Source organism: Idiotropiscis lumnitzeri, chromosome 1 (genome assembly GCF_059441095.1).
Source record: "Idiotropiscis lumnitzeri isolate Australia: NSW breed Sydney's pygmy pipehorse chromosome 1, RoL_Ilum_1.0, whole genome shotgun sequence".
NCBI lineage: Eukaryota > Metazoa > Chordata > Actinopteri > Syngnathiformes > Syngnathidae > Idiotropiscis > Idiotropiscis lumnitzeri.
In genome coordinates, this window is record NC_142391.1 from 3,446,630 (window position 1) to 3,471,914 (window position 25,285).

At 40.2% G+C, this 25,285-nt stretch overlaps 1 protein-coding gene across 1 annotated transcript; it reads right to left on the bottom strand.

Annotated features, from left to right (window-relative positions):
* Nucleotides 1-7,862: 7,862 nt before the first annotated feature.
* On the bottom strand, nt 7,863-21,601 carry LOC148342688 (vascular cell adhesion protein 1-like). The gene is made up of 17 exons (XM_088306635.1): nt 21,553-21,601; nt 20,719-21,120; nt 19,880-19,978; nt 19,318-19,578; nt 18,782-19,045; nt 18,423-18,713; nt 14,789-15,064; nt 12,951-13,208; nt 12,560-12,841; nt 12,162-12,428; nt 11,751-11,789; nt 10,551-10,629; nt 10,285-10,374; nt 10,156-10,204; nt 9,032-9,111; nt 8,884-8,935; nt 7,863-8,126 (listed from the first exon to the last, which is right to left on the bottom strand). Exons 1-17 carry the CDS (start codon nt 21,599-21,601, stop codon nt 7,983-7,985), a joined length of 2,982 nt encoding a protein of 993 aa, XP_088162761.1. The 3' UTR covers nt 7,863-7,982.
* Between the last annotated feature and the right edge of the window lie 3,684 nt (nt 21,602-25,285).

The window sequence follows — 25,285 nt, forward strand, 5'->3', positions numbered from 1 at the left end:
GTTTTTTTTCTGACTTATGAGGCTCCTTTTTACGGATTTTTGTGGCACATTTTCTTCATTGTTCACAATTTACTTTTGAGGCATATTTTTCTGACTTTTAACACATTTCCAGCTTTTATGACTTATGAAGCACGTATGACGGTGCTGACCTTTCAGTTGGGTTTATCCAACTTTCTATGTACATTTTCTTTGCAATTTGGGGCAACATTTGAAAATCTTTTGAGACACGTTTGCCTGACATATGTTGTTTGCTTTCGAGGTTTATTTTCTGACTTGGGAGACTTTTTCTTTTTTTTTTAAGGTCTATTTTTCTTTCGTAGTTTTAAAGCACATTTAGCTAGTTTCCGAAAAAATTTTAAAACATATTTTTGGACTCAATGCGGATTTTTCAAAAATATGTTTTCCTTTTTTGAGCCATTTTCTCTGATTTTTTAGCATTTTTCATCTGTTGCAGAATGTTTCTCAAACTTTGGAGCCATATTGTTCTACCTATTGGTGCACATTTTTTTTTCACTTTATATATATATATATATATATATATCAAACCCTATTTTTTCATTTTTCCACATACTCTGCTCTTCTTTTGAAATCCTCAATATTGCGTTTATCTTGAAGAGCAAAGTTCGTTACCCAGGATGAATGCCGGGATTTCAAATGGCTGACAGGTAACAACAGCTTGGCCTCCCTGTCCCAGAATTGGGTGTTTGATGCGTCTGTTGCCGTGGCGACGCTCGTCATAGTTGTCATACAGCGTGGGTAAACAATGCAAATGTATGGGGCCATTAATAAAGCTTTAATGAGATGACTTCATTAAGTGCATAATGCGTGAAACGCAATTAAAAAGAACACGTTGCTTTGCATGTGCTCCATACGACACACACACACACACACACACCCACACACACGCACACACCCACACAAAGTTGCGTTTTTTCGCAAACATGAGGTCCTTGTGAATGCAATAATTGAGCACATTAAATGCGCATCGTGCAGCCTCCCGTCCCGCAAGCTGCGCGGCAATTTGGGACTGTGAAAGAAACATCTGTGAGCATTTGGCCGAGCAAAGAATTCACATCTTGCTTTTTGAGTTTTTTGCTTAGCAACACAAGATATTTTTATGGCATATAATGTAGACGTTTCAAGCTTTTACGGTAGTTAAAGATTTTTTTTATTTTACTGTCAGTCATGAAAATAAAAAAATATAAATGACTTTTGAGGCAATTTTTCCTATTTTTCTAACTTGGTGGCAATTTTTTTACGCATTTCTCTGACATGAGAGGTGAATTTTTTCCCATTTTTGAGACATTGAGGCATATTTTTCCATACCTAAAAGAAATTCTTTGCATGCTTTAAGGAAAATTATTTTATTTATAGATTTATTCTTTAAAAAAACTTCAAGACATTTTGATAATTTTTACGTAATGTTTCAGATGATTTAAGGCATATTTTAACCGTTTTTGTGGTGTATTTTTTTCCGCTATTGGAAGATTGACTTTTCTAAATTTCTGCGTTTCGGATTAAAAAATTGTGTGATGTTGATTTCAATTTGATTAATTGTTGTTTCTTTTGTGGTTTTCCAAAATCAAAAGAAATTTTTCCAAACTTTCAAGAAAAATGTATTTACATTTTTTTTTTTAAGAATTCCAAATAATGTTTAATTTTTTTCAGACTTTTGAGGCGTACTTTCCCCACTTTTATGGTGCAGTTTGACACTTTTGATATTTTTTTTTCTTTTGAAAATTTTGCAGCAAAATTTTCCATACTTTACCAGAATACAAAACACAGAATTTTCTAAACATTTGCGTCATACAAATCTGCAAGAATTTGTAATCCAAAATGCAGCCTTTGCGATTTGAAAATTGCATTCTGCTGCAGTGCGATGTCGATTCAAATTCGATTAATTGTCCAGCCCTTGAATTTTGCCAATTTCTTTCAACTTTCTGCATCTTTTGCTGCCTATTTTTTCAACGTCCAACTCCGTTTCTGCACTGACACTCGACAGCTAACACCGTTAATTGATACTAATATCCACCACGGCTGAAGAGAGGCGAGCTATGACGCCCGCCCGTACACACCCACACACACACACACACGCACACGCACGCACGCACGCACACTCCACACACGTGACGCAGGAACCAGCCACAAATCAAGAGGACAACTTGGCTGGTGCTGCAGCAATATGCAACCAACGCTGCGCGTGTGCAAAGTCACACTTAAGACGCTTGTTACTGCAGATGTACATTTTTACGGGAGCTTTTTCTCAAAGTGTCAGCAAAAACATGTGCCAAATGACTATAAAATAACTTTGCTCTGTAATTTTCTCTTTTTTTTTCCCTTTCTCCTCAGACATCTGCTCGTCCAAATGTCTTGGAAAGGAGCGTGTCTAATCATCGCCCCCCCTCTCCCTATCCCCTCTCGCGAAAAGAAAAGGAAAAGAGTTGAATGCGAGTCATTTGGATGAGTGCTGCTTCATTCATATTTGTTGGCCGCAGGCAGCGTCTGGAAGCGGCTCTTTTTGCAATAAGGGATGGCGCAAAGCGGGCCCTGGCGGCACCCGTTCAATCTCCCGCTCGTAAATAATTTGTGGCGGCCGTCGCGATGGCGTGACACGTATTTTACGGCGGGATTGCCGGCGTGTCCGGTTTTGATTGAGAGGATGGACGATTGATGGGTGAGAAACTGAGCAGAATGGGCAGGAAACTACAAAAGCTACGCTGCGGTGAATGCATCACTTACAAGCAGACACACCGACAGGGTCTCTTCCGCAGTCTCCACTTTGCTGCTCCAGGGCCCTCTCGGGTTGCATTTGTGTCCTCGGAAGTCACTGAAAAGCTAATGTTAGCCTACCCTGGGCCTTAGGTCTGGATTTTTTTTTTTTTTAAATCATATTTTGTATTTTCAACTTTTTTACATTAGCCCTTAATCTCCACTTGGATAATGTTTGTCTCATGTGATGTTTGTCATCTCTAATGAGATTTTTGAACGTGGCCTAACCAGAGAATGGAAATAATACGTAAATCATGTCCATTGTTATAAAAAATAAATAAAAATTGTTTATCCATCCTCCCGCATTATTTTTTTTTTGCTTTCATTTTTAGGTTTATACATTTTTCCCCACAGGCTAACTAACAGTTAAAGCTAATAACTTAATACTGTAGGAGACTTTGAAGTCACGTTAGCGACATTAGCTTTTAAGCCCTCCCTCAGCGGCGCGTTTTGCCATTGCAGCGCGGATGATTTTATCGGCTCGCGGGCTTTTATGTGAATACATCATTGTTGCGCGTGTGTAGACTTAAGACATGCTTTAGATCATTGCGGTCAAACATTCACGGCAGTCGGCCGTGTAAACACACACGCAGTCACAGTTCACCTCTCCCGCCATGCGCCAATATGACGTTCGTACATCTCACCACACACACACACACACACACACACACACACACAAGCACACTGAATGGAGAATAAGTTGGGCGGAAGTAAGCGGGTCATATCCCACTATGATTCCCGCCGCAGTTTGTCTGATGCGGGAGGAGTGAGGCGGCAAGGGAATGGGAATATTATGCAAATGAGGCTGGGATTGTAACTGTGGTGATGACATGGAGGGAAATGGTGGGATTTAAGACCCCCCCTGTGGGGGTAAAAGAATATATATATATATATATATATATATATATATATATAGAGAGAGAGAGAGAGAGAGAGAGAGATTGTGACTGTTTCTGTCAGAGTGTGTGTGAGTGAGTTTGTGAGTGAGAATGAGTTCGAGAGTGAGAGAGAGAGAGACGGGGGAAAGGGAGGGGTGGAGGGAGCGAGAGAGAAGAGAGAGAGAGGGAGTGAGAGAGAGAGAGACAGAGAGAGTGAGCGATGGAGGGAGGGAGAGAGAGGGAGAGAGAGAGACAGAGAGAGAGAGAGAGAGAGAGAGTGAGAAAGGGAGGGACGGAGGAGAGAGAGAGAGAGAGAGAACGAGAGAGATGGAGGGAGGGAGAGAGAGAGAGAGAGACAGAGAGAGAGAGGGAGGGACGGAGGGAGAGGGAGAGAGAGAGAGAGAGAGAGAGTGAGAAAGGGAGGGACGGAGGGGAGAGAGAGAGAGAGAGAACGAGAGAGATGGAGGGAGGGAGAGAGAGAGAGAGCGAGAGAGAGAGAGAGAGAGAAGGGGATTAAAGTAGGTATGTAGTTTTTACACAAATAGATTTAGAGAAAGAAGTGAGTTTGGAAGTAACAGCCTTTAAAGCCTAACGAAAGCTTGAAATAGTGATTTGAAACTGTCAATCAAAAGTCAACCCCTTGCTAGCAATTCTTGTTTCGAACCCTAATCTTAGCTTGAAGTTATGATTTGAAAACCGAATTTTAAACCTGAGCACTGGCTCAAAAGTCAATCTTGAAACCTTACTTTAAAACCCTATTGCTGACTTTGACCCCCGATTCAAAGCCCCCTTGCATGACTTCCCATCCCCGTCAACATTTTTCTCATTGTTTTCCCCGCAACCGTTCTGCCCCAGGACATCTGCCTAGCAACAGAGCAGTTCAGATTGCAATTGTCTCATTTTTTTTTTCCCAAGATACAGTTGTCCACAAAAAATGTCAAATAAAAGGTGACGCGGCGCCCCCTTCAGGCGCGTCATTCCAACGTCAGGACAGTGTTGCCGGCGCTGGCACGAGGAAGATTGATTGGCAGCCACATGGGATGAGACAACCGCTGGCGGTGTGAGTGACACGCGCGGTGCTTGACGGCTACTTTTTCAAAACGGTCGCACTTGCTGATTAACAAGGACGACGGCGAGGAGCGGACGCCAGCCGCCAAACAAAAAAAAAAAAAAAAACACGATTGTCAAAAAGGAAATCAATTCAGTCTTTATGCCACAGCAAAATTAAAAATGTCCAAGAGCCGTAATTCTTTCCTCGGTCGGGTGTTTTTGTGAATATTCACTCATTCACTGACAGCCCAGTTAAAATGAAAATACTTTTTGACGTTCATATCCGTCAATGGTAGCGAATGAGTTAATGATATTTCACTCTTTGAATTAATTTAACGTGTCTTTGATGAACCCAACGTTGACATGATCAACAAACATCAAACATAACATCAAAGACCTCTAAAACTCATTTTAGTCTTTGGTTCATCTAACGTACATGTTTTTGTAGACGGGATAATTTACAATTTGGTCTTTGTAGAACCCAACGCCCCATGTTTTGTCAACGTCAAAGACAACTCGCTCTTTGTTGAACCCAACCTACACATTTTTTGTAAACACCCGACATGTTTTTGATAAACCTGCGTTAATGTGGAGTTTTTTTTGTAAGCATGACAATTCACAATGTAGTCTTTGATGAACGCAACGTTACATGTTTTGTTCACGTTGGACAATTCACTCTTTGATGAAGCTAACATGTTTTGACAAACATCAAACCATTTTGTCTTTGATGAACCGAACGTTGTTTTGGGAATCAGACAATTTACAAGTCGTAGTTTTTTAAGAACCCGACGGTATGTGTTTTGTGAACATCAAACACGATTTACTCTTTGATGAACCGAACGAGTGTTTTGGGAGAACATCAGACAATTAACTCTTGGATGATTTTTGACAATTTAGGCGTCAAAGCACCTAATATATGTTTTGTAAACGTCAAAGACAATTAACTATTTCATGACCCTAACGTACATTTTTTTTCGTGTACTTGAGAGACAATTTACTCTTTGATGAATGCAACATAAATGTTTTTATTAACTACAAAGAAAATGTCCTCTTTGATGAAACGTATGTGATGTTTTTGTAAACATGAGACAATTTTCCCTTTGATGAACATTTCTGTCAAGAGATTTTACTCATTGATGTGCGTGGTTAGTAAACATCAAAGACATTTTACTCTCTTGAACCTAGCATCTTTTTGCAAACATGGACAATGCAGTCATTTTCGTGAACCTAGCGTAAAGCGCTTTCTCAACGAAAAGTGAGTTGACTCTTTAATGTAAGCATCCAAAACAATTAACGAGCTGATTAACCTCAAGTGCTGTTTTTTTGTAAACACAGGAGACAATTTAGTTTTAAATGAATTTTATATCTGTACCTATAGGATTTGTTTCCGTAAGTAATCGTAAACATCAAAGACCATTTATTTTTTGAACTATTTGGATTTCTTTTTTTTGTAAAAAAAAAAAAAGTAAAATATGACACCTTTGATGAACAAGACATCAAAGACATTGAAATAATCTTTTAGCGGGTGTTTAATATACATCGTGATGTGAGCCTAATGTAGACATCAAAGACATTCACACTAATTATCTTATCCCGAATGTGTTTCCAAACATCACAGATGTTAGACTCCAATTAAACTTCAGCCAGTCTTTGTGCAACCTATCGACAGAATTTGTAATACGTTATCAGAAAATCAAAAACAGTTTACATTTTGATAAACGTAATGTTCTTTTTGTGAAACATCAATGACAATTGACAGTACTTTGAAAAATAACTTCAAGAATAAAACAAATGTCATTGGAGACAATTACATTTGACCCTCGACTCGGATTCAATCCGCCCCCCAAAAAATGATTTTAAATACGACTGGAGAGGGGCCTCTTCAATTTGACTAATGGGAGGACGCTGTTGAGGAAAAATATTTAGATATATATGCTGGACTGTTTCGCCCCCTGCTGGTGACGCGAACACGGTGCACTTTACACTCTTAACATCCTGCAACCTTGAAGTTCAGTCACCCAACCTTTTCTTTGAAACGCTTTACCAAACAGTCACGTTTATCTAATCCATCAATCGTGCTTCGGTTTTTTTTTTTGGTTGTTTTTTTTAGTTTGACGTGGGTAATTAACCTGACTGTGTTCATTTACCTGTAAATAGCTTGTGACGTTCAAGAGAGTGATCATGGAAATGATTTGTCAGATAAATATCAATATGCAACTTAGTTTATATAAAAAAATTAAATGTTACACTTTCAAATGATTCACATCTTACCTGGGAAATGACAATGTCTCATTATAATACAACTTTATTTATATAGCGCATTTCACAACAGCTGGTGCAGTAACAAAGCGACCCCAAATATTTTTCATATTTGACGATCGTCCAGCCGTGCAGATAGGGATGAATTTATTTTTCATTGTAGTGGTAGCGCCACCTTCTGGTTAAAGCAAATGCTCGTAATTTTCTTTGATGGGTTTTCTCAGCCTGCCTCGTGTGGTGACCTCACTTAAATTTTCTCATTGTCCTCGAATGTTGTTGCATTCAATGTCAGTGTATTTACCCCTAAAAGTGGTTTGCTTCAAAATTACAATCATACATTCATCTGAATTACTTTTTTGGGCTAACCCGCCAAAGACAGAAAACAACAGACTGCAAAATTGTCCCATCTTCTCCTAGAGTTCAAAATATGCAACCAATGAAATTCTTCAAAAAAAACCCAACAAAAAACAAAAAGTGCTGATGTTTATTGCTTTATTGTTTATTGCCGCTCCCAGGTTAATTTCAACATTAATTTCAATGAAATATTAAACAAAGATTTACATTTAACCACACCACATTTGTCATTCACTAGTGTTGCTAGCTTATAGCGTGCTTAGCTTAAAGCTAACTCCCAATGCAAAAGACCATATACATGCTAACATAACTAGCATCTTTAAGCCTTTAAAAAAAGACATTTTAGGTTAAACACACACTTGTTCATTGAAAGAACAACTGCCTTGGTTTTTAATCATCAATTTACAATTATTGTGATGGTGTGTAGAACAGTTTTAACACCAAAACGGATAAATGACAACTTCTGTCTGGCAGAAGGTCGGGTGACATGCATTATTTACAACAGTGGACAAAAACATGAAACTTTTTCCCCCCACTTTATTTTTCCTTTTTTAACAGAATTCATAGTAAACTTTACGACGTCCGATTGGAACAATAATTGTAAAGTTGAACATTCTGTTTGTAAGGGCACATTGGCTAGGACAGTGCAGTTGAACCAAACTAAATGAGCAGTCAGATTGAGAAACCAAAGTGACCGCCGTTGTCGTCGTCGTCGCTGTTGCCGTCCCCTCGCTCGCACGGCCACCTGGGCTGTAATTGTACCTGAGAATAATTCAGGTACACGGCGTCATCTTTGCCGGTGTCCTTGGTTCTCGTCTAGAAGAACACATTGTGTTAATGTCTGAAATATTTTAATGAGTACATTTCTTCAAATATGCATAGATATAAATACATAAGTGTACTGTATACACAAACAAAAATACAGGAATAAAAATATTCGTGATTTTATTTTTGAACTATAATTCTTACAAGAAAGGAATGCAATAAGAGCATAGCATGTATTTTTATTTGAAATTGGATTTGGAAGGCTGTCATGACTTGTTATAGCTGACCTGTATTTATGTTGCTTTGTCTCCCTCTACAGGCACTTTGGCGTAATTAACTATTTTCCCTGCTAGGGGGATCTCCGTCGCAAGAGCGGCTGGCGTGCTTTGTACATTTTAAAATAAAACAAATCGGAATTCAGCCCCTTTGCCTTTTATATTTTCAATCATAAAAAAAATAAAAATAATAATAATAATAATTCGAGGCATATCGATTTGACCAATATGACATACATGCATCACGATAGAATTTTCAGCCATATCGCCCAGCCCTACATATGTCTGTGTGCTGTTGCTTTAAATGTTGCTGCCGTAAAGAATCGTGGGTAATATGCGTTCGTAAAGGTTGGACAGGCGTAAGGTGGCTTAAAGTTTGCACCCAGGCACCAAGCCTAAAGTTTTTATAGAATTTGAACGAGCCTATCATCCAGGTACTTCCGGGTCATCTCGCTCGGATCGGTTAGGAAAGAAAATTTCCTCTGCAAAAAAAAAACAAAGAAAAAATTGGCCCAAGATGTTCAAGTGTATACCTCTTTGGACTGCTTCTCTTTGGAAACATCGTGAATGGCATATTTTCCCAGCCTACTCAAAGGAAGGGAAAAAACATGTCGTCAGCACGCCTTCAACTCATCTTTTGTGTGCATTTGGATAATGCAGTATTAAATATTTAACACTCACCAATGCTCAGCTTTTTGGAAATCATCTTGGAAAATGTTGTCCTTGTGGTCTCCCTTAGCCATGTCCGACACTGATGTATCCTGAACACACACACACACACGCTCGCACACACGCACACCCCCGCGCACCCCCCCCCCACACGCACACAAGGTCACGTAACGTAATCATCATAACCACAGAACGGGAAATTAGGACCCTGACATTGGAAATCAGTATATGGTGCATTGGTTATAGATCAATCTTTATTTTAAATAGATTTACAATTATTCAAAAATTAATGTCAAATTATGTTGCACCATTTCATATTTCAAAATATTTGGTAAAACAAGTGCATGTTTCCCAAATGTGCCTGCTTTTTTGGGGGGGTATTTTTGTTGTAATGCAAGCACATATGCATGTCAAGAATATGAACACAGGAACTTACTGCCGATCCCGTGTGTCTGCACTTAACGAAGCTAAATTAGCAAGCTAACCTCGCTCCCTTCGTCTCTCACTTTGTCCATACACAGTAATCAAGAGTTTTATTTAATGCTCTTTTTAAGGTGAACAATGTGGCCCAGCTTCAGTAAACACATGAGGCGTGATTGTTTGTTATTTTTGAGCCCTGAACAACCGTGATGTAATTTTCAGTTGACAGAAGTCACAAAATGGCATGGCTAAAAACAAGTGGATTTTGCAGCTTAACACATATCCACAAACAGAATATTAATCAAATTGCCATGTTTAGACGTGTGAAAGTGCTTAGAACATTTAATTGCAAAGAAATTTTGGGGGGGTTGACTTCCCCTTTAACACATTAAATTACAACTGCGCACTAAAAAATCATTTTTAAATGAACAAAGATTTAGAAAAAGTGACCAAACCATTTCAAGGAAATGTTCGCGCGCATGTGCATTTACTATGAAGCTACGAATTGTCCCAAAACATTCCTTGTAACCAGTGCTACATTTTAGCTTGGAGCATATCGGGACTTTTTATGGCCTTCCGGGACTCATGAGCCCATCATGACCCTCTCGTTTTTTTTGTATTTCTCTCTCAAAGTCACAGCTTCTAATACTATTGTGTGGAGCAGAAAGTTTGCGTTTTACCTGAATATGCAAAGCTCTGGATGGTGAATAACTCACCTTTTCAGCAGATAAAATGTTACACGTGCTGTAACAGACTTTGCTAGCTCTGTGGAAGGCACACGAACAATGTCATCCAATGTTTAATATGCACCAATTATGTCTCGTGGAGGGAAGATGCCGCCTCACATGTTATCTGCGCCCAACTCGCTGTTCTGGATCTCTGAAAGAATGTTCTCTGAGACCACCAAGTCCTGAACCTGATGGGAACTTCTCTTCCTGTGTGTGGGTTGGAGAAGGCGACTTTAATGAATGGTGAACAGGATTAAAAAGATCTGAAGAACTTTGGGAGGGGTGTTCTGATGTTGTTCTGGCATATGCAAACAGTAAAATATATAAGCTTGCTGACTGACAGGGAGGACAATGAGTGGGTGGACATGAAAAGGTCCACTCACATTCTCCACCGGCAGATGAAAATAAGGATCATGACAAAAAGCACCCCAAAAGGTGGGACTATGAACTTCAGGGACCAACCTGTGGGCACAACAGACAGACCATTAGGTACAGTGGTACTTGAACCTGCCCGACATGCATTTGTTGATGCCGATATTGCCACCCAGCCATTATCTGCTTTATGTGCTGGATCCTATCCCAGCTGTATTCGGGCAGTCGTCAGGGGGCACCCTGAACTGGTTGCCAGCTAATCGCAGCACACATATAACAAATATCCTGCATAAAATTTACTGTTATTCAGTCTTCTTGGTTATATAGTCTGTTTTTTCTACCTTTACTCATTCGTTTTGGAAAGGTGCGCAGTCTCCTTTAAGAGCTATATTGAGTTGGTCATGTGATTAAATCGCGGAAGTAGTGCTGTCGCGAGAACGTCGCCTCGTTTTTTCCCGCCCATTCTGCTATCTTGGCAAACAATCCACGTACCTCTTGTGAATCCGTGACGTCGTCGGTATGTACTTTTTTTTTTTTAATTTATCAGTCTCTTTATGTCTTATTAAATGCGCTATAAGATGTGAATCGGACTACAGTGTGGATGAGGTTGGCGTCATACGGTGGAGCAGCATTTGGTCCTGTCATAATTAAATGACATGATTAGCATGACATATATTTAGCCACTGGATTTGTGTTTCTTTTTTATTGTTATTTGTGTAGTATCAACTATCACAAATCCAACAATAGCATTTTTTTAGTTTGTTTTCACCAAATCGGGTGTTTTGAAATTCCTTCCGACCCATTGAGTCGTCCTACCAAAGCCCAGTGCGCATGCGCACAACGCCGAGAGTCATTTTGCGAGAAGTTTGGAACTTTTTGTCCTACTTGTCGTGTGTTTGGTTAAAAGCGGCCCGTACCGAATATTTTCGTTTTCCTTCAGTCTTCTTTGACTTTTTCATTGCTTCATAATACTTTTGACATGTGTTTCCGTTGACCACATTACTCATGCAGTGAATGTATCCCACACTCGTTTGGAATCGCCAGTAAAAGTTATGTAAACTTATTTTTGTATATTCTACCTGTATGCATGTATACAAAACAATCTGAAAGCGCACGGTAGCACTTTGGCTGTCAAATTAGCCTCGGGTAGGAAGTTTCGCACGTGTAGGACACCGGACGTAAAGTAGACTGATTTACTGTACTTTACGCACCTCTGCTGAATATCCTCATCTCCATGTCTTCGAGATCATCTGAAACAGTGAAGTTAAAAATACTTAATACTTTTAGAATAATAAGAGCACCACTATGTAACTTGTATAATATATATATTCTATAATATAATTTATTTTTGTACAAGCTTTTAAGTACATTGAATTTTGACTTATTAGCATGGTTATTTATCCGTATAATTATATATTTTCAAATCATTTTGAATTTAATTTAATATCACAAATGCAAAAATATGCCCAATTATCTTGATTTATTATTTTTTACATCTCTCTTTATTCAAACAAAGGCAACTATCAGTCCAAGAATTTTATCTAATGACGCAAAGATAACTAGCCTGTTCACTTGTCTGTTTAATGATGCATATTGCGTTACTTTCCAACATTGAAACTCACTCTGGACCTTGACCTCCACTGGGGATGACTTCGTCGAGCCCAGCTCGTTGGTGACCGTGCATCCGTAAGAGCCGGCGTCGGCGGGCGTGACGGCCGTTATGGTCAACGTTTGACTGTGGGACACGTTTTGGGACATGCTGTTCACCTTCCACCACGTCACCGACTCGGCAGGCGGGAACGAGTCGGCATCGCACTGCAGTATCAAGGTCACATTTTCGGCCACCACCAGAGAAGGAAGCGCCGTCACCGCCACGTTTTTGGGAGCATCTGACAGAAATTACGAGAGGCAAAAAATACTTGTCTCGTCTCACATCAACGGGGTGCCTCATTTAATCACCCTACATCACTTAACCTCTTTTCTGAGCACTGTGCTGTTCAGTGCGTAAGCAATGACTTACATGTGACTTCCAAAACCTGTTGCGTGCGCCGTCTTCCGAAGCCATTGTCGGCCTCGCAGCTGTAAACGCCGCTGTCTGTCGAGGTGGCATTGAAGGTTTGGGACAGGCTCTTGTCTTGGACTGTGATGCTATGGGAACTGGCGCCAGGCCACACGCCACCGTTGGACTCCCTAGTCAGGGTGAGCTTGGGGAGCGGGTCGCCTTGCACCGTGCATAGTATGGAGACCAACTCGCCTTCAGTCACCTTGTTAGCCATGGACAACACTGGCTCGGACGGACCATCTTGGGGAAAATAGAACATTTGAATGACAGAGGCAACTACAAACATGTCTACTTATCCGGAATGACTTTTGCAAGATTTCCTTCTTTGCAACGTCAACATTGAACTCACCGTGGACCTTGACCATTACGCCGGGTGAGTTCATCGAGCCCACCTTGTTGGTGGCCGTGCAAGTGTAGATTCCGGCGTCGTCGTGCGTGACGGATGCCATGGTTAATGTTTGTCCCTCGAACACGTTTTGGTCCTCCTTCCACCATATCACGGACTCGAAGAGCGGGTTGGAGTCGGCGATGCACTGCAACGTCAACGCCATGCCTTTGACCACCATCGGGGACGGGCTGGCTTTTACCGTCACGTTTTTGGGAGCGTCTGACAAAGAGATGAGAGGGGCAATTAATGTCGACGCAACCATCTCAAAGAATTATAATATGGTCGTCCCAAATGGAATCCTCTATTAAGACCACCTGAAAAACTGGGTCCTCCAAATCGATGCTGAGACACGACACATGTTCACATTTGTTTTTCCTACTAGCTTAAGAAAAGCTACTCTACCCTAATAGATGCCCAACCTAAATGGCTTTTTCTCCAGGAAATCTGAAATTGTTGATTATGTATTTAAAAGACCGTGCCTTTGAATATTGTATTCTTTTCAATCAGGTAAACATAATAAGGAGCCATGCTTGAATAAAGCTTTTACTCGTCCACTTGGGACAGGATCTCGTCCTCTACCCGAAGAGGGCACGCCACCCTTTTTCCGCCTGAATAGACCTTACCAGAGAGGCTGAGGAGTGTGATTCCTCTTTAACTGGAACATGATGATTCAATGATTTCCTCAAATCGTGACCTCTGCTCTACCACATGTAAACATCTTTCACAAATGACTACTTCAGACTTCACTCAGCACAACTTCTTCTGATGCTATGCCTCAGTTTAAACAGCAAAATATTTGATACAATATTTTTCCTCATGAACACTGAAAAGTCTTGATCGTCAATCCACCTTAAAACCGATGCTCTGGTAAACGCTGCGCCTAATCCCAATAACATGCGCTCTAATTGACGGCGTACCTAAATTAGCCTCGTTTCCATACACAGGGTTGTTTAAAAAAAAAATGACATTGCGATTTTTAGGGAGGATGCGATGTACATTGCGATATTGAAACTAGAAAGGTTTTCACCAGGTGACTCAAATAGCTCTTTTTGGGAAGACTTTGCTTTATTATTCAGCTCTGGGATGGCCACTTGATAGAAATACGTGCGCCACGGCATTTTATATCTTTTGTTGAGCGTGTGGATAATTTTTTTAAACCTCTCTTTCGTGACGCCGTTGAGTTGTTTCACCCCGTGAAAAGTTATTGCATTCGTGATTTGTCTGTGCTGTTTGGACTTTTTATCATAAGGTGTTATAATAAAGGCGTCTGTCATTGTTTTTTGAGTAGATGGTTTTACATCGGGTCCCACTAATGAGTCTGAACTGGTTATACGGGGGCTCGTAGTAGCGATTCAAATGGTCGGACAGGTTTGTTGTATTTCCTCGTGTTGCAGCAAAACAACGGTGCGGTACTGTCGGCACAGAGTTTTTTGTGTGTTGTATATTCCTTTTTATGGCCGAAATAACTCCATATTTCGGATGTTGACTTTCTTTTGGGGACTAAATCTACTGCCGCTTCTGCTGCCGTCTCCTCCTCCAGTTTTCAGGGTAGACTGGCTGTGAGAGTGGAGACGGGGGGCGTTGACTAATTAGCAGGGGGCATGAGCGAGACGGTCTGTGTAGTCTCAACAATGTAGAGCATAGTGTAGAGTGCTGCTTTTATGAAAAAAAACAAATGTTTCTGTGTTCTAACAAAAAAAAAACATCGCACGTCCTACGATGTGATTATTGCGCATGGGCACATTGCAATCGCGATGTTCAAACCGCATATCGTGCAGGCCTCGTAAACAATGACGTACATGTGATTTCCAAATTCTTCTGTATGCTTCCTCTTCCTTGGCTATTGGCGGCCTCACAGGTGTAAACACCGCCGTCTTCCCAGGTGGCCGTGAAACTGTAGGACAGGGCATAGTTTCGTTGTGTCTTGCTAAGTTCAGTTGTGACAGACCACTTGGATGACGTTGTGGTTAAGGTGAGGTCGGAGAGTGGCACGCTTTCTGCCGAGCAGCCCACGGAGACCAGGTTGCCTTCAGTGACCTTGTCAGGCATGGACAGATGTATGTTTGTCGGACGGTCTTGGATGGGGGAAAAAAAAGAACAAATCACCAAAAAAAAAATATCCGTCCATTCACAAGCATTTGTCTATCCTTTCATGCACTGGCAAGCTAGAGGGTCTCCTACCTCTTGCTCAGGATCTCTAACCTCCACTGAAAGATTTTAATTGACTTCTGGATATTTTCCCATTTTACCATCAGATTTTTTTTTTTTTTCACAAAGCACAACCGAACACAGTTTTGCCCTCGCTGCCTTTTAAAAAAAGGCATGCATGTGTTTATATATATATATATATATGTATGTATGTATGTATGTATGTATGTATGTATGTATATGTATGTTTATGTATGTATGTATATGTATGTATGTATATGTATATACATATATATGTATATGTATATACATATATATGTATGTATGTATGTATGTATGTATGTATGTATATGTATGTTTATGTATGTATGTATATGTATGTATGTATATGTATATACATATATATGTATATGTATATACATATATATGTATGTATGTATGTATGTATGTATGTATGTATATGTATGTTTATGTATGTATGTATATGTATGTATGTATATGTATATACATATATATGTATATGTATATACATATATATGTGTGTATATATATATATATGTGTGTGTATATATATATATGTGTGTGTATATATATATATATATATATATATATGTGTGTATATATATATATATATATGTATGTATGTTTATGTATGTATGTATATGTATATACATATATATGTGTGTATATATATATATGTGTGTGTATATATATATATATGTGTGTATATATATATATATATATATATATATATATATATATATATATATATATATATATATATATATATATATATATATATATATATATATATATATATATTAGGGCTGTCAAAATTAAAGCATGGACTCTGGTGATTAATCCCAAAAAATTTAACTCAGTTAAATATTTTAACTCCGTTAACTCAGTTTGATTTACTTTAAAAATAGTTTGCATACTTTGCAAATATTAGCTGTCTTTAGCACGTCTCAGAACAAAACACTGTGTTTAAGTTACCACTGGGCCTTGCAAAACCAACACTGCTGGAGTGTGGCGCTTGTGGGCAGTTTTGAGAAATGTTTCGAAAATAAATGTCTGCAAAGATGTCTTCATTTAGATCCTATTCAAGAATCCAAGAAAGCTATTAGAACAGTCTTTGAATTAACTATACTTCATATTTGGTGATTTTGCATCAATTCCAAGATATATCTGTTATAAGCTTCGCAAAAAATAGTAGTTGAAAAATGTGATTAACCACAATTAATCATGGAATTTTTTGTGATTAATTAGTTAAAAAAATTATCACTTGACAGCACTAATTATATATATATATATATATATATATATATATATATATATATATATATATATATATATATTAGGGCAGGGTTATATGACCTCAAATCAATATCACGATAAATTGAGCAATTTCACCTTGATAACTATAAATCCCACAACCACCCCCGCAACCCCGCCGTGGGCCAAAAATCAAAATAAAAACAGGAAATTTCTATAAACTGCTTATTTTGTAATTTACCAACTAGTGCACATTGCTTTAAATGAAAAATAAAAGTACAATAATCATTTCTTTAAACATTCCAAATAGCTTGCTTAGTATGACTTGAACACAAAGTCACAAAGGGTGATCTCTTACAAAACCTTTTTCTGCAAATAGATTGCGCCAAGATGCTGTAATGCCATGTGCAAAGGCCTAGATTTGTGTCAAGGTTTCTTGTAAACAATGTAAATAATGTGCAAGCAAATGTGTGGCCTGTAAACAAAATGCTAAATAAAATGAAAAAATTGTCAATGGAAGCCAAATAAACAAGGGTGCTTTATCAGGATAAAGTCGCCACTTGTCGTCTATGTAATGTACAGTCAGGCTCAAACAGGGATCCATGTTGCGACTCAACCACAAGTCGGATGTGGATGCAAAATGCTTGAGGTCTAAGCTCCCGTCCCGATGTTGTCCATATTGGAAAGTAAGGTTTGCGAAAAATAATTTTGTACCTCTTGTCGGCTACTTTCATGAGGCATTTAAATCCCGTGCGCTCCACTGTAGCTCGATGAGCTATATCTTTAGCTATGTGCTAGGCTATCGCGTCCACCTCTTAGACGGTCTCTCGTGTGGTGTCGCCTCCGTTTTGGACTGTTGTCACTTGTCCAACCTTGCTCCTCACTTTGAACTTTCAGCTCAAGTTCCAAGTCAACAGCATGGTTGTGTTGTAGGTGGTGAAAAAGATAAGGTTGGACGCGCTGTTTTTGGTGCTTACGACGCATTTGTAGTTAGTGTTCTTTTGCTCAAACATCGTCTTCATGGAACCCAAAACATTTCCAACCAACAGATGTCAAATTTCTTTTCGGCACAAGCGCAACAGGAACAACTTCAACTAACGTTACTTTGTTTTCTGCCGTGTCTGTATTAGGGCTGCACGATATTGTTGAAAAAAATGACATTGCGATTTTTGGGAGGCTGCGATGTACATTGCGATGTTGAAACTAGAAAGCTTTTCACCAGGTGACTCAAATATCTCTGTTTGGGAAGACTTTGCTTTGTTTATTATACAGCTCTGGGATGGCCACTTGATAGAAGAACGTGCGCCACGGCATTTTATACCTTTTGTCGAGCGTACGGATCATTTTTTTAAACCTCTCTTTCGTGCCGGCGATGAGTTGCTTTCGCGTTCGCCTCGTGAAAAGTTATTGCATTTGTGATTTGTCTATGCTGTTTGGACTTTTTATCGTAAGGTGTTATAATAAAGGCGCCTGTCATTGTTTTTTGAGTAGATGCTTTTACATCGGGTCCCACTAATGAGACAGAACTGGTTATCCGGGTGCTCGTAATAGCGATTCAAATGGTCGGACAGGTTTGTTGTATTTCCTCGTGTTGCAGCAAAACAACGGCGCGGTACTGTCGGCACAGAGTTTTTTGTGTGTTGTATATTCCTTTTTATGGCCGAAATAACTCCGTATTTCGGATGTTGACTTTCTTTTGGGGACTAAATCTACTGCCGCCTCCTCCTCCAGTTTTCAGGGCAGACTGGCTGTGAGAGTGGAGACGGGGAGTGCGGGGGGGGGCGTTGACTAATTAATAGGGGGCGTGAGTAAGACGGTCTGTGTAGTCTCAACAATGTAGAGCATAGTGTAGCGTCCTGCTTTTATGAAAAAAAAAAAAAGAAACGTCGCACGTCCTACGATGTGACTAGTGCGCATGCGCACATCGCAATCGCGATGTTCAAACCGCATATCGTGCAGGCCTAGGGTCTGAAAATGGCAAGCACCAACCAAATAAGTTTAGTAACTCACACAGGACTGCAATGCACAGCGGTTTGCTCTCCTCGCCGGCGCCTATTTCGTTGGCGGCACGGCACGTGTAGCACACATCCTTGCCCGCTCGCACCTCGTTCAGCAGCAGAAAGTTCCCGGTTTGATCGGCCATCTTATGCCACGAGTGCCCGTCTTGGCTGAGCTCTGACCAGACGTACTTGTTGGCCTTGGGTTTGGCTTCGGCGGAGCAGTACAATGTGGCGGATTCGCCCGCTTTGACCATGAGGCCGGTGGAACCCAGGATGGAAACGGCGGTTTCCCGAGGCCGGTCTGCAAAAGCGTTTCACAGAACAGGTGTAAATGACGTGCTGGTGGGACTCAAAGACGCTCAGACTCACATTCCACTTCAATGAGGCGCTCGGCTGACGTTGCTTTCATGTCCTTGAAGTCCGTGTTGAAGGCCGTGCACATGTACAGTCCCTTGTGCTCGGGCTGCATCGACGACACCGTATACGTTTGTTGGGATGCCACAAGTTTCTTGTCTTTGTGCCACATGAAGCTATTGGGCCAGGGGTTGCCTCTCGTCACCCTGCAAATCAACGTCATGGCATTGCCCTGCCGAAACTTGGTCTGGGAAAAAGGCATCTCAACCCTTGGAGGGTCTGAAAAGACATTTGCGTTAGGTGTGCGCGGGACTGGACCGATGGATGTTTACAATATTTGCGCGACTGGACGAGGAATTTTAATTGAATTCCGTACTTGTTATAAACCATCGTTACAATTTTTGACCTTTTTCGACATTTCAGGCTCCCTAGGGACACAATCGTGATGTGTAAAGATTTTTTTTTTTCTGGAGCCGATCCCAGCTGTTTTTGGGCAGTGCGGTATTAATTAACCTAATTGTAAAAGTGCACAAGAATATCACGTGACTTACATTTGATGTCGACGTCAAGACTGGACAAGTTCTTTCCGTGCTTGTTTGTGGCAACACACGTATACTTTCCGTTGTCCTGGATGCTGACGGTTTGCACAGTCAAACGGGCACCGTTGCCCAGCGGGACCGTAGCGTCATTTTTGAACCACTCTAATTCGGGGGCGGGCTTTCCCTTGGCGGTGCAGACCAGTGTCATGTTGTCTCCTTCTTGGTAATACGTGACACCATCGGGGAAGCTCACGCTAACATTTTTGGGGCTGTCTGAAATGGGGAACACGATAAATCTGACATTAAGAAAATCATCAAGATTAAGCTCCCCCTCATTGATGAAATGTCAGCTACAGAATGATTTGTTACCATCTTGGAAACGTTTCTGGTGTGCAAAACTTCTGTTTTCCACATTTTCATATTGCCAAGGTATCATATATACCAAATTACATATAATAAAAAGTCATTTTTACTTAAGTAATTTCATAATCTGTGCTGAACTTTTCAAAAATCAACTAATTGACACCAGATTTGACCTTACTGTCACAATTTCATTCACCGTAGTCGTTCGTACATGATATATTTAAAGTGCTGTATCTCCTGAGGTACTTGTCAGTGTTGCCCTGCGTCTCGCATGCAATCTCCTTGCCATCATTCTGCCAATCGCCGTCGACTATGGCCCAAGCCATATTATTTAAATCGCGCGCATTGCCTGACCGGATTGTCAGGTTACTATCCAATACTTCCAAATTTACGGGACATGTTTCCTCAGTGGTGCACGTCACATATTCTTGGGTGTTTTCTGTCATCTCCGTGGACACTGCCATCTGGACAAGGCATAGATTGTCTGAAACGAGAAATGCTTGTTATAGAAATGAACAATGTTTGCTGCGGACATCGAATGTATTTGCAAGGGAGTCTAGTCCCACAACTGGTACTGGAGGTGCCGAGGACTAGGCGCAGCCTCAGGGGGGATTGTGCCTTTTCTGTTGCCGGAATGAGCTCCCATTAACTCATTCCCGAGCAGCCGAGTAAAAAAATTAATAATAAAAAAAAGGATCTTTGACGTCTTTAGCCGTCAATGGGAGTAAATGAATTCTATCTACTGTGAATGTGTTTCTGTGTTTTAATTTGCGCTCTAGTTTCCCAACAATTTATATTACACCATATGGAAAGTGCTTCAACACAGCTCCAGTGTCAATCAATGGATGAATCAGATGCCGTCAGCACTAGCTCTGGGACTGTTGATTCTAAGGACAGATTTTTTTTTTTCTTTTAATCACTTGCGGTAGTGGGCACCATTTGTTTAATAAATTCAGAATAAGAAGTGATACAAGAATGAACGTTTTTGTCATTTTGACCCAAAACTTTGTGAATGACGTCATTTTTCACGTGCGCCATTTGTCCACTTGCCTTCCACGCTGACGACAGCAGAAGCCTCTGTCCATGTTGAGCGCTCACCTTCGGTGAACTCGTATACAAAACTGTATTTGCCGCCGTCTTTTTTCATTATGTTGCACACCAAGACTATCAGCGAAGTTCCGGCAAGCCATTTTGCAGGTAGTGAGTCGGGATTTTTTGTGCGGCCCACAAAGTCCGAGTGGATGGGCCGGAGATTTGTGTCGGAGCTGAGAATGACAGAGCCGATAAAGTTGTTCTGCTCGGCACTCCAGTATGAGTCCTTCATCCAAAACCAGTTGGCAGGCGGTCTCTGGAGCTCACGCTTGGCCGTTAGGGTCAGTTCAATGCAGGAGCCCTCTTTAACGGACCGGCTTTGGGTTGTGACTTCAAAGTGTCTGTCTAAACATTGAGAAGCTGTGGCAGAAAATGCACAATCAAGTTTCAGAACAAAACACGGTGCTCAAGTTACCACTGGGCCTTGCTGGAGTGTGGTGCATGTGGGCAGAACTCAATGTGGAGGCTGTGAAGATGACTTAATTGAGATTGTATTCTAGGATCAAAGAAAGCTATTAAAACAGTCGTCGATTTGAAATACACTTCATATTTGATGGTTTTATACTGATATTATTCAGTTACAAGCTTCACAAAAAAATGTTGAGAATTGTGATTGATCACAATTACAGATTTCATTTCAGCCGAGTTAAAAAAAATAAATAATGGGTCTTTGATCATTTATTGTTAAATAGGCCAGAATCACTACTATTGATTGATTCGGGTGAAAAAATGCTCACACAACTGTCAAAGTAAAAAAAAAAATAAAATAAAATATCAAGGAAGAACAACTACCTGTCATGAGAGACACCAACAGAAGGAAAATCAAGGTGTGACGCTTCATTCTCCCGCCGCATCAATACTCTTACCTGAAACATTCATATATACTTTATAATATTACAATCATACCTATTAGAAACAAACCTAGATATTTGTGAGATAAAAAAAAAAACGACAACCTGACAATGACACAAACACTTCAAAGAAGTTGGCACACTGTAAATGAATAAATGTAAATGAATCTATTGATATAGCTCCTGCTTTAAAAATGATCAAACTTTTTGTTTTGTGGCAAATATGTACTCTTTTTTTTAATTTGATGCCCGCAACAAAGCAGCAGGGACGTGGACACCGTTGCCACAGTGTTTCATCATCATTTTGCTCTTAACGACACTCAAGAAGCGTTCCAATAAAATCCAAATAGTAATGACTGACAATTATGTTTTTTTTAAGAACGGTGACGCAACCTGTGATTGATTATCAAGTTATTTTGTGATTTCAGCCTGCCCTAAACTTTTTGGGGGCATGGAATACTTGACGTGGTCATCTAAAAACAGTAGAGTTTATAGCAGTTAACAGTTTATAAAAGATCGGTTGATTTAAAAGTCACCTACCAGCGGGTTCTGCAATCTTTACTGACCTCAGAGCCTATTCGTCCAATAATGTCTTGCATGCCTGCTGGCTGCCACAATTGTGAGGGCAAACATTGCTCTTTCATCCTTAAAAGCACACGTGTCTATGGAAAAAAAAAAAAAAAAGCTTTGCCAACATCAAAACAATGGACACAGTGTCCAAATTTGACCCAAACTGGTTATGGCCAGATGAAGCTGTGAAGCTTTTCAACCAATTCATCTGTTTTTCGCATTGTTTCGCAATCACGGAAATAAAAACGCCATGCTGAGACTTTTTTTTTTTTTTTTAATTGCATGGTTTTCATCGGTTTTCTGTTCATGTATGGTATGAAAGAAAATCCAACAGGGCATGCAATGGCTACATTAAAGGCAAAGGTATATTTTAGTTAACGAAATAACTAAAACTGAAATGGAAAAAAAAACATTTTTGTTAACAAAATTAAATAAAATTGAAAATGATTCAAACTACATTTTTCATTTAGGAAACTACTTAGAATCACAGCGAAAAATTCCGTCGTTTTTGTCTTTGGCAGCTAATTTAATCCACGAGCCTTTGGAGTTAATTTTAAATGTATTTATTATTATTAATAACGGGCGGCATGGCCGTTAACCATCAACACGAGAAGGTTGAAAAGTGACCTGATTGTTGTCATCTTCTTAATCTTTGTCACACAGAAGCGACATCATCAAGCAGCAGCCAATAAAAAGAGGGCCAGCGAATGACACCGTTCCCAGAAAACGACTTGGCGTGTGGCTCGGACTTACCTGCTCTTGTCATTTAACGAAAAAATGAACCCAATGCAAAAAGTGCTTTCCTTTTTTGGTTCATATGTACAACCTGGTTTAATACGCCTCAACTTTAATTCAAGCCACAAATTTGGAAGTTAGCAACATGGCAACTCCAACTTTAGAAGCGGTATGCAGTGCACTTATTGTAACTCTAATTCAGACTATGCCTCGTTAAAACTGTAAAGCAGGCGTGGGCAAACTTTTTGATTGGCGGGCAACAATGGGTTCTTACATTTGGCAGAGGGGCCGGTCCAGGAGCTGATGGATGGAGTGTGAACAAAAGCATTACAACAATATATATGTCTTTGAGAAACCACAGTATTTTGAAAATAAAACATGAACAAGGTTTATTCGTTAAATTTTTTTTCAAGTTCGGCGGGCCAGATTAAAACGTTGAACGGGCCATAGTTTGCCCGCACCGGCCATAAACTGTTACCAGTTTTATCAAAATGTTTATTTATTTTTTTTTTTTAATCTTCCACATGTGAAACACAAAGACAAACGAAAATGTTTTAGAAAAAAACTAAAAAATATAAAATGTAAAAACTAACAAAAGGTCGCCTTGAAAACTAATTGAAACTACATTTAAAAAAAAATTCAAAATGAAGTGATAAAAATTAAATTGTATTGTATTGTATTAAAAATTAACTCTAAATTCCTGCACTTTAATAACCCTGGATCTTTGCGCGCCCACTACTACAAACAGGACATTCTTTTGAATATTGCATTTATGTAATATCAAGCCAGCAGCAAAATCGGACTTTTTTTTTTTTTTTCAATGGACTAAAACAATGCCGCCAACTCGCCATCAGGAGGAGTGATGCGGCCATCTTATTTCTTCTTCTTCTTCTTCAAAAAAAAAAGGACACGTCAATCAAAGTGGCAACGCAAGATGGCTGCCCGCTGGCTTGAGCCGTGAGGTGCCTCGCGATTGTCTAGCGGCGGCCATTATTTTTCCCAGCGGCGGCCATTTTAACTCGTGAGATGATCGAAGATGATGTCGTTGTTGCTCAGGTATTGCAAAACAGTCAACTCGGAAAACAAGCTCGATTTTAACTATTGTTACCGTTATTGTTGTTACTAATTTTAAAGCAGCAGTGTCTTATGGCCGACACATGTCTGCTGGTTTTAATTTTTGAAATAGGATTTTGTGAGCCCTTGTAACTAAACAACAAGGACAGGATGCAGTGTGTTTCCTTATTCAAGTTAATGTCTCTGACTAACATTAGCAGACATAATTGCACCCAAAAAGAAAAATCATTAGATTTGAGAAGAGTTTCTTTGTGAAATACTTAAATATGGAAAATCAAAACTAGGATGCATAAAATGAGGGGTTGCTGTATACTGTACCATTCGCTGTCATACATGCAAATACCATGGCAAATGTAATCAACATTAACAAGCTTTAACATGTTTTTTTTTATTTCGACCTTTCAAAATTTGGAGAAATTGTAAATTGAAAAACAACAAAGTGATGAATATATTTTGGTGTCAGTCCATGGGGGAGAAGTGCGAAGGCCAGAGGCCCCCAAGCCCCAGGACACTTTCAGGGAAATCACAGATGACCTGTGACCTCATCAGGCGTCGACATTCTCGGCCTGGTTGCGAGAGAAGGCCATGGCCCCGGACATATCAACCAGCTCTATGGGCGCCGAAATGTTAAAAATGGTGAGGCCGCCATCTTCCCGGTGCGCGCGAAACAGCCCAGAGGAACCAACGCCGGTCAGGATGCTGCCGACCAGAAGTGTCAAGGCCACGCCGGCCCACCCGAACCACAGCCCGCCGGCGATCTTCATCATCTCTCCGGTCTTGTACACACTCAGAGGGTACCACACGGTCGCAATCAGCCCACACAGCCCTGTGAACACAAAAATATTGAAATGACGCCATGCTATTGCCAGGTGATTGTAGCGTTTAGCAAATTAGGCCGATGAAGTAGGACCCAAATGCGCTTACCGCCGAAGAACATCAGGACTCCACTAGCGACGGCGCACTTGTTCCTCCAAATTTGGAAGCGGGTGCAGGGGATCCACGGGCGGAAAAAGTTGACGGCCACCATCAGGACAAGCACCAAGGCGATCAGGCTCAAGGTGGAGCTCACGATAATCAGGCCTTTACTCACCCAAATGTAGGCTGCACAGCAGAAGAGCAAGTTTAAAAAGAAAAAAAATAAAGAAACATCTTTTTATTGCACTGAACTTAAATATGAAGAATGAAGCAAAGAAATACAGTGAACCCTCGGTTATCGCGGTTAGACCACCCGCGAAAACTGAAAATCCGCGAAGTAGCGGCGCACCTTCAAAAATGCTTTTAAAAAAAAAAGTGCA